Source organism: Tupaia chinensis, unplaced genomic scaffold, assembly GCF_000334495.1.
Source record: "Tupaia chinensis unplaced genomic scaffold, TupChi_1.0 Scaffold138407_1, whole genome shotgun sequence".
Taxonomy (NCBI): Eukaryota; Metazoa; Chordata; class Mammalia; order Scandentia; family Tupaiidae; genus Tupaia; species Tupaia belangeri.
In genome coordinates, this window is record NW_006198305.1 from 2037818 (window position 1) to 2048036 (window position 10219).

The 10219-nt window shown below is 39.2% G+C and overlaps 1 protein-coding gene across 1 annotated transcript in view; it reads left to right on the forward strand.

Moving 5' to 3' along the window:
- PLEKHF2 (pleckstrin homology and FYVE domain containing 2) overlaps positions 1–10159 on the forward strand; it is a 41170-nt gene extending 31011 nt beyond the window's left edge. Inside the window, exon 2 of the mRNA XM_006161299.3 lies at positions 8817–10159. Coding sequence (XP_006161361.1) covers positions 8833–9585 — 753 coding nt within the window. The 5' untranslated portion in view covers positions 8817–8832 and the 3' untranslated portion in view covers positions 9586–10159. The remainder of the gene's footprint in view (positions 1–8816) is intronic.
- Positions 10160–10219: the final 60 nt, after the last annotated feature.

Below are 10219 nucleotides of genomic sequence, written 5' to 3' on the forward strand. Positions count from 1 at the left end.
AAGAGCGTGGACGATTCAGATGCAGTTCTTGTCTGTAGTTATGAAGGAGAAAACTTGAAACCTTAGCTTGTTTTGTTTCTTTCAATTGGTATATGAAAGTTGGCTTTATAAAAGATATGCTTCTGCTGCTATTCTGATATTTTACTATGAATTAGGGTTGCCAGACTCTACTGGAAAAGAAGATGAAGGAAATCTAAGAAAATCAATTGGAAAACTCTTGGAATTAATAGAGTTCTGGGAAGTTGCTGAATGTGACAAGAAATAGAAATATTGATAGTTCTCCTCTCAACAGTATTAACTAGTTAGAAAACAAAGTGTGGAAAAGAGCTTAGATTCAAAGTAGCAACAGAAAGTATACAATACCTGGTAACATAATTTAGGACGGTAACTATCTTGTAAAGTAAAACTTACAAAATTATTAGGCCATAAAGGAGGAAATGTGAGAGATCAACAGATGGATAATGGTTACATAACTGGACTACCATGTAGTCCACTGCAGTTCGAGTCCCAGATTTGGCTGCTTAAAACTCACACCGGGCATGTGGGTGCCCAAGATCCCAAGAGGAGAATAGAGGAGAAAGAATTGTGGTGTGGCCATCTCTCCTGGGGGGTGATTTCTCACTTTGTCTCTCTCTCCAGTGAGCACATGTGCTCTATAGCAAAAATCACTCTCTTAAAAAAAGAAAAATTATGTAAAACCTTGGGAAGAGATTATCACACTAGCTAGGAACACTCAGACCTGTAAAGTTGTGAATCTATTCTAAATTAATTTGTGGATATAATATGAATCCCACCAATATTTCATTGGAATTTTTTCCATATTTTCTTTACTGTTAAAAATGGCTCTAAACCTTAGCTGTACATTAACTGCTTATTTTGTATCTACTTTTTTTTCTTAAATTAAAAAAGAATTTGCTAGAGAGAGGGCACATGTACTTGCTAGAGGGAGGCAAAGAGAAAAAAAGAAATCACCCCCTATAGGGCAGGGTCACACCACCGTCCATTCTGCCTTCTTTCAGGATTTTTTTTTTTTTTTTTTTTTTTTTTTAGTTTTTTACCATAGGACTCATGCACTCATTTGAGAGAGAGAGAGGGAAAGTAAGAATTGGCCATTCTGCAGTCCCATCTCCTCTTGATATTTTGAGCATGCATGCACATGTGCCCAATGTGATTTTCAAGCCACCCGGTCCAGGACTCGAACTACAGTTGGCCATGGGGGAGTCCAGCACCTTAACCACTGTGCTACCTGCTGGCCCCTCTTCTTTCTGGATCAGATGCAAGACTTATAAAATAGATTAATGAACTAGACTAGACAAACAGCCCTAAAACATGTAATATGTAAAAAAAAAAAAAAGGAACACGATAGAGTTATAAATCAGTAGATTAGATTACTGATAAATTAATGTGAGCTATCACTTGTTGACAATTTGCTGAACATTTTATATGCATTCTCTTATCAGTCTTCCCTTTGAGGAATGGTTATTATTCCCATTTAAAGTGAGAAAATTTGAAGTCATCTGATATTTGGTAATTCTGGAGCAACTATTAATATTTAGCTCTCTAGAATGCAAATATTTGAAGAGAAAAAAGGACGTTTTACATGTCAAAATAAATTTCAGGTGGATAACAGAACTAAGTGTAAAATTCATCTCATAAAATTGTAGATGATATGGCTGGCCTGTAGCACAGTGGTTAAGCATCATACATCTGAAACCAGACCTCACATGGCCCTCTGCAGTTCCAATCCTGGTCTAGTGGCATGAGAAGGAAAAAAAAAACAAAAACAAAAAACCAGGTACGTGTGCATGCATGTCCAAAATCCTGACAGGATTCTGAAATGGATGAAGAAGGATTACAGCATGACTGCACCCCTTCTGGGGAATGCTTTCTCTCGCTCTGATGAGCCCATGCACCCTCTAGCAGCGAAAAAAAAAAAAAAATGGTAGTTGATAAATATGTACATTGCATATCTATTTGGTAGAGAATCTTAGGGGTAATGGAAGAAAATCACAAAGGAAAGATCTGTACATTTAACTGCTTAATAACTAAAATCAATGATATGTGAAACACCATAAACATGATACATGTTTTAGGAAAAACAAAGGAATAGGGGATTAATGGCCTTCATGTGTAAAACACTCACAGATAAATAACTTCTAAATATATGGACTTTAAAAATGTAAGTTTTAAAAAAATTATTTAGTTTTTTTAATTATAATTTTTAAAAAATTTGCTATACTAAACTGTGCCCATGAGAGAGAGAGAGAGAGAGAGAGGGAGAGGGAGAGGGAGAGGGAGAGGGAGGCAAACTGTGGTTGGCCATGTGGGAGTCTGGGGCCTTAACCACCATACCACTTGCTAGCCCCAAAAATGTAAGTGTTAAACACACTAGAAGGTGGTTGGCCTCTCTAGGTAGTAATGGAACAAAACTTTCAATTAAACTAGAAAATGTCCTGTCTTAGGACCTTTGTCCATAGTGTTGTTCCTGTGCATGGTTCACTCCTCATCCTTTGAGACCCAGTTTATAATACCATTTCAGTGATGCCTTTTTAAATTACTTAATCTAAATGAGTTTTCCTCTGGATCTTGGCACCCTGTTTATATCCTTGACCGTTTCACCTTTTGGAAACTATTTATCTTAGCCTTCCTCCTCTACCAGGCTCTAGGCTCTAGGCTCTAGGAGGAAAAGAATAATACTCACCATCTAGAGAGCACTGAATAAATAAGCATGAATAAGTAAATGTTGAATGAATAAAATAAAAGTGAATATAATAGGGTCAGCTGGTGGTGTGGCCTTTAAGGTGGCTGGATGTCTCATGGCATGGGTGGTTCAAGTTTTGGACATGGCAGATCGAAAAACAGACTGGACATGTGTGCGTGTGTGCCCCAAATCCCAAGAAGAGCATGGAGGAGAGGGGATTGCATGGCCTTACCCACCCTCCCGAGGGAGTGCTTTCTTACTTCCTCTTTCTTCCTGTCTCTCTTTCTCTTTCTTTCTGGTGAGTGCACATGCCCTCTAGCAAAATTGAAAAGAAAAAAAATGAACGAAATGAATAAAACGAGATGCTGTTTTTAATCTACTGTGTCTCTGAAATTTTTAAAGAAAAATACTTCATGTGAGATGGCTACAGTCATTCTGTTTGTAAATTGATATTACATTTCAGAATGGAGCTGTGTGTGTGTGTGTGTGTGTGTATGTATGGTTTTGCTATTGGATGTGTGCACTTGTCGGGGAGAGAAGAAAAGTGAGAAATCACCCCTCCCCCCAGAGGATGGCCACATTGCAGTCCCTTTCCTTCTGTCTCCTCTTGGGATCTTGGACTCACATACTCAATCAGTGTGATTTTGCCTAGCTGCCAGGTCCAGGACTCGAACCATATAGTCAGCTATGTGGGACCCAGCACCTTAACCTCCATGCCACCTACTGGCCCCAGAATGGAACTTACTTACTTTTTTTTTAAAAGCTTTTTTCCATGGGGCATGTCACATGTGCTTACTGGAGAGACAGAAGGAAAGTGAGAAATCGTTCCCCTGTGGGGATGGCCACACCTCAGTTCCTTCTCCTCCATTCTCCTCTTGGGCTTTTGAACATGTACATACATACGCCCAATGTGATTTTCAAGCTGCCGGGTCCAGGATTTAAACTGTGGTCAGCCATGTGGGAATCCAGCACCATAACTACTCTATCACCTGCTGGCCCCCCAGATGAACTTTTTGTTTGTTTTAAGAATTTTTTTTATCTTTCCTTTTTTCTTTTTTTCCTTCCTTCCTTCCTTCCTTTCCCTCCTTCCTTCCTTTCTTCCCCTCCTTCCTTCCTTTCTTCCTGACCAGAGAGGGACAAAGAGAGAGAGAGGAAAACTGAGAAAGCAAGTTGCCAGGTTTGGGAGTTGAACCACGGCTGGCCATGTGTGAGTCTAGTGCTCTTAATCACCACGCCTCCTGCTGGCCCCAGAATGGAACTTTTAAAACGGTAACAAAAGTCTTCATGCCTTTTGACTCAGTAATTTTACTTCTTGTAATTTGTCCTAAGAAGACTTTTCTGCTAGGGGATGGGAAAACTTCCTATCTCTTCCTATATTTACTGTTACTTCTTCTCAAGAAAAATAGACAGTAATCAAATTGGGTCATATTTTATAGTTCTCTTCCTTCTTCTTCTTTTGGTAGCCTTCTCTGAGTAAGATACGAAAAAACTCAGTAATCTTGTATTGTAGTCCTTTCATAAAAATCTTTGAAAATTCTTACTGCTTGAGACACCTCAGTGTGCTTACTGGTGATAAATTTGGATTTGGTTTTGGGGCGGGGAGAGACCCTGCTTAGGCACTGTGTAGCAGTTTGCCATCTAAAAGTAGTCCCTTGAGTTTTCCTTTTGATATCCACCCTCCCCACACACACTCTCCCCATTCCGCTTTCTTTGCTGCCTGCTATTTCCCCACTCCCTACCTACCCCCACCTCTCGTGTGTGTGTGTGTGTGTGTGTGTGTGTGTGTGTGTGTGTGTGTGTGTGTATGTGTATATGTATGTGTAGGGCAGGATTTGTGTACTAGTCCATGGCCTATTAGGAACCGGGCCCCACAGGAGGTGAACAGGGGCAAGTGAGCAAAACTTCATCTGCTTTAGTACCGCCTCCTGTCAAATCAGCAAAGGCATTCAGTTCTCGGCAAGAACCTTAATGTGAGCTGTGCGTTTGAGAAATCTAGGTTGCACACTCTTAATGAAAATCTAATGCCTGATGATTTGAGGTGGAGCTGAGGCGATGTTAGCACTGAGGAGTGGCTGCAAATACTGCGTTATGGTGAGCTGTAAAATTATTTCAGTATATATTGCAATGTAATAATTAAAGAAGTAAAGTGCACAATAAATATAATGAGCTTGAATCATCCTGAAGTCTTCTCCCTGTCCTCCACCTGTCAGTGGGAAAATTGTCTTCCATGAAACTGGTCCCTGGTGCCAGAAATGTTGGGGAGCACTGATAGGTGTTTTTATCAGCCCATCATTGATGGAAACATCGTTACAAGTGTGTTTCTAACCTTGCAACATTAATGGTATTTGTGGTGGAAACTGCCAGACTTTGAAAACCATTTGCTTTAGCCAGATACTGATTAATAATGTCCAAACCTCTAAAGGTGCATCATTCTTTAAATAGGGGAAGATAAGATTCAGATTTAATATATTGTGAAGTTTGAACAGTAAAATTGTATCAGGAGACTGTCGAGGTAAGTCATGACATACCCTTTTGGGTATTTTGCTCAAGTCAGTATTTCCTTCAGAAATTTTAGGTTTTCCATTGAAGGTCCAGAGGTTACTAAGAGCTTTCTTAGAATTAAGTTTGTTTTTTAAAAAGAGGTTTTTACCTCAGAGTGTGTGTGCTGGCTAAAGAGAGACAGAGACAGTGAGAAGGAAGGCGGGAAATCACCTCCCAGGAGGGGTCGCCATACTGCAGTCCCTTCTCCATTCTCTTCCTGGGATCTTGGGCGCACACGAACATGCACCCAGTGTGAATTTCAAGCCACAGGGTCTGGGATTCGAAATACAGTGGACCATGTGGGAGTCCAGCGATGTAAACACTACACCATCTGCTGGCTCCAGTCAGTGGAGTTTTAAGGAACAATCAGTGTACCATAATATACTTGTGATAGCACAGAAGAATCAGATTTCATGCCTATATTCTGTGGCCAACTTGGCCGAGGTACTTAACTCCTTTATAACTGTACTCATCCATAAACTGAGCTGATAGTTGTAAGGTTGCTATGAGTAGGAAATATGGTTATGAATGCATAGTGCTCAGCACATTGCTTGGACTCCCTGTGAGTAGAGTGAATTTAGATTGCTTTGCCTTTTACATGATTACATTATCGAATTTCTCTCTCTTTGTGCCTTAGTTTTTCAGACTTCTATAACTGTGAAAAGCGTTGTACACATTTATGGTAGTATTTATTCCAGTAGTAGCAATAATAGGAAACCTGTGTGCATTGTTTCTTAGCTGATTAATACCGTTTGTCCAAATGAGTGGAATCAGTAGTTGATGCTGATGGGGCTCAAGAGATACTTTTAGTTCTTTCAGAGTGCCATCCTTGGGGCTAGCAGATAGCATATCGGTTACATCACTGGCCTCCACATGGCTGACTACGGTCTGAGTCCCAGGCTCTGTGGCTCGAAACTCGCACTGGGCGTGTGTGCAGGTATGCCCAAGATCCTGGGAGAATGGAAGAGAAGGGACTGTGGTGTGACCATACTCCTAGGAAGTGATTTCTTACTTTCCCTCCCACTGTCTCTTTCTGGTGAGTGCTCAAGCCCTAAGGCAAAAAATTAAAAAAAAATAAGTACCATTATCTTTCAAACCTTAGGACCTTTGAGATTATTCCTTTTTGTTTTGTTTTTATTTCTTTAATGCCAGAGGGAGTGCGCACTTGCTAGAGAGAGAGAGAGAGAGAGACCGACCAATTGACCCTCTAATGGGCTTGGTCACGCTGCAGTCCTTTTTCCTTCATTTCTCCATTCTATCAGGAGACAGAAGGGATGCGCACTTGGCATGAAAGGATGGCACTTGAACTGTGGATGGACAGGTGGAATCTGGCTCCCTGTGCACTTTGCTAAACTTCTGCGCTGTGAGGCCAGCCCTGCTATTACCCTTTTTTCTAGAATATTCTTCCCCATCACTTATGTCTCTAGCTGTTGGGTTGTCTGGAAAGTCATGACGCATTTGTGCATAGAAAAACTCATCATGATTTTCTGATGATCTAATGGTACCTCCCTATTAGCTGAAATGATACTTTAGAAAGGTCTTCTGTGACTATGTAGTGGGAGTAGTTCCCAGTTGATCTTTTTAAAATCACTTAAAAAAAACCTCATAGTGTTAATTACTGCTTTTTGTTTCCCCCTCCCTAACTAGAATGTAAACTTTGAAGAGCAGAGTTGCTTGAATTATTTATTATTTTTTTCTTGTAACTAGTAAGTGCCTGACAAACAGTTGTTGAATGTTTGAATATAATGTAAAGTATGAAACATCTGTAACTGTATTTTTTAGAGAAAAATTACTATTGTTGATAATATAGTATACAGTTTTCTGATTTGGAAGGAGAAACCTTCGCAGTTCAGAGCCATCGTCATCATATTAATTCTTGAGAACACCTTAAGGCCTGCCAGAGCTCCCTTTGCAGAGGGCAAGAGGACTCCATGAAAACTCAAGATTGGGAAAGAGACAGAATTCAGGAATAATTATATAATTGTAGTATTCTTTATAAAGGGGGCCAAGAAGAGTTATGGTATCAACAGCTTGTGTGCTGAATTCTGGAACTTAGAGTAGTAGGCCATTAGTTTTTAAACTTTAAATGTTTGTTTCTCTTCTCAAACCTTGTTCTTCTTAACTATGACTTGATTGCAGCATGGTGCTATTAGGCTAGGTAGTAGGCTAATAGGTTTGAAATAGGACACAGTTTTGGGACTTTAGTGAAGGCAGGATTGTCACCAGAAATAATATCAGTAATCCCTCGATTAGATTAATGAGTTGTTTATTTCCCCCCACATTGTTAAAATGCTCTTAACATTTTTGAGTGCTTTTGCTGTGACAGATTGATAGTTTCAAAGATGGATATCAGATGATCTGGGCCTTTTGAGTTCCACTGTAGTCCAAAAGAGACCAATTTCAATCCTTTGGTAAAAGTGAAGCTAGAAGATAATGGAATATGGAGAGCACAAAGATTTTTAGTCTAGTAATGGAGTTTAAGGAAATCTTCCTGGGGAGTTAAAAATGGAGTCTTGAAGGGTGATTAGAGTTAACTTGAGTAATAGGTCATAAAGGAAACAGTGATTTGGACTGCAATGGTAGGATATAATATTTGAAGTGAGGAGTGACTTTGAGAATGGGGAGCTAATAAGCAAAACCAGAGAATAAGGGTCTTCAACACTATGCCCAGTATCTTGTGTTTTCTAGATTAAAGGCATCATTTTGACAGTGGCAGATCATATTAGCATTTTAGAGATCACCGCCTAAGATTGACTTAAGCTTAAGACCGAAGGCAGGAGACATGTTGTGCAATGGTGTCAGTAATTCAGATGAGAGAACTAAGGCCTTAGCTCTGGAAATAGCTCACTGGGAAAATAGTAGTTGTTTTGCTTACTTTATATAGTATTTAGCCTTCTGTTGTTGAGAGCCCCACCGAGATTAAGTTTTATGGAACTGGGTTTATTGTGCAGAGATGATTTATATTAATTGCTCAATTGTTTTTTTACTCCTTTGTGTTTTTAAAAATTTTTTTACTTTTATGAATACCTGCTTATCCAGTATGGTGCTTTGTGGAGATAGTTAATAAGTGTTTTGTTTTTTTTTTCTTTAGAGAGAATTTTTTTTTTTTCTTTGAGAGGTTTTTGCTGTAGGGCGCCTGCGCTCACCAGAAAGACAGAGAGAGACAGAGAGACAGAAAGCAAGAAATCATCCCCCGGAGGGATGGTCACACCGCAGTCCCTTCTCCATTCTCCTCTCAGGATCTTGGGCACACATGCACACACCCCCAGCATAAGTTTTAAGCTACTGGGTCTCAGACTCGAACCACGGTCAACTATATTATGGTCTAGCAACATAACTGTTTTGCCATCTGCTTGTCTAGGTTAATGAGTGTTTTTGATGATTATAAAGTTTGAGAGATATTAGTCCTTTTGGTATATGCTTAATGATTATTTTAAGAGGGAAAGAAATTTGTAGTATTTTTCCTTTTTGTAAAAGCAGTGATGTCTTAAATTAGGATTATATGATTTATTAACTGCTAGCAATTTATGGTTCCTACATGCTAATTTTTTTTGTTTTCTTTTTCTCTTTTAAGGCTGTAGCAAAAAAAGATGGTGGATCGTTTGGCAAACAGTGAAGCAAATACTAGACGTATAAGTATAGTGGAAAACTGTTTTGGAGCAGCTGGTCAACCTTTAACTATACCTGGACGGGTTCTTATCGGAGAAGGAGTATTGACTAAGTTGTGCAGAAAGAAACCCAAAGCAAGGCAGTTTTTCTTATTTAATGATATTCTTGTTTATGGCAATATTGTCATCCAGAAGAAAAAATACAACAAACAACATATTATTCCCTTGGAAAATGTCACCATTGATTCCATCAAAGATGAGGGAGACTTGCGGAATGGATGGCTTATCAAGACACCAACTAAATCATTTGCAGTTTATGCTGCTACTGCCACTGAGAAATCAGAGTGGATGAATCACATAAATAAATGTGTTACTGATTTACTCTCCAAGAGTGGGAAGACACCCAGTAATGAACATGCTGCTGTCTGGGTTCCTGACTCTGAGGCAACTGTATGTATGCGTTGTCAGAAAGCAAAATTCACACCTGTTAATCGTCGTCACCATTGCCGCAAGTGTGGTTTTGTTGTCTGTGGGCCCTGCTCTGAAAAGCGATTTCTTCTTCCCAGCCAGTCCTCTAAGCCCGTTCGGATTTGTGACTTCTGCTATGACCTGCTTTCTACTGGGGACATGGCCACATGCCAGCAGCCTACTAGATCAGACTCTTACAGCCAATCCTTGAAGTCTCCTTTAAATGATGTATCTGATGATGACGACGATGATGATAGCAGTGACTAAGGACATATTTTGGAATATTTAATTGGATGTGACTGAGAAATCAGCTTCGGGGGAGATGTAAAATCCTCAGCTCTCTCAGCTTTGCTCTAGCCATGAATTTGCCTGAGAAACTTTTAACCTATGTGCCTCAATATATTCTAGAAAATAGGCCCCTTGCCTTCTCTCCTCCACAGTCTTCTACAGGGATAGACTATTGCAAATGTATCAGATGAATTTTTGATTTCTTGTTTATTTCTGGATTATTTTCTTTGAAGTTTGGGAAAAGATATTTATTTAACAGATCATGTACTACATTGTTTTTATTTTCTGTTATATGGAAAAACTAAGGCATAGAATGATGGGAATAGGAGTATAATGTGGTTAGTTAATAAGGTTATTAGCTTTTTGTTAACTATCCTATCTAATAGTTAAGACACCAGAAACAAAAATACATGATTTGGAAATACTTTGGCTTTTTTATATACCAAGTGGTGCCTTTTCATAATAGCACTGTTACATGAAATAATCCCCCACCTTCTCACTTTTTGGTTTAAAATACACTGGTGCTCTTTAAGGGAATAAAATGATAAAATGAGTGTTTATGAATGGCTATCTTTTTTTTTTTTTTTTTTTTTTTTTTGAGGGGGGTTTTTGT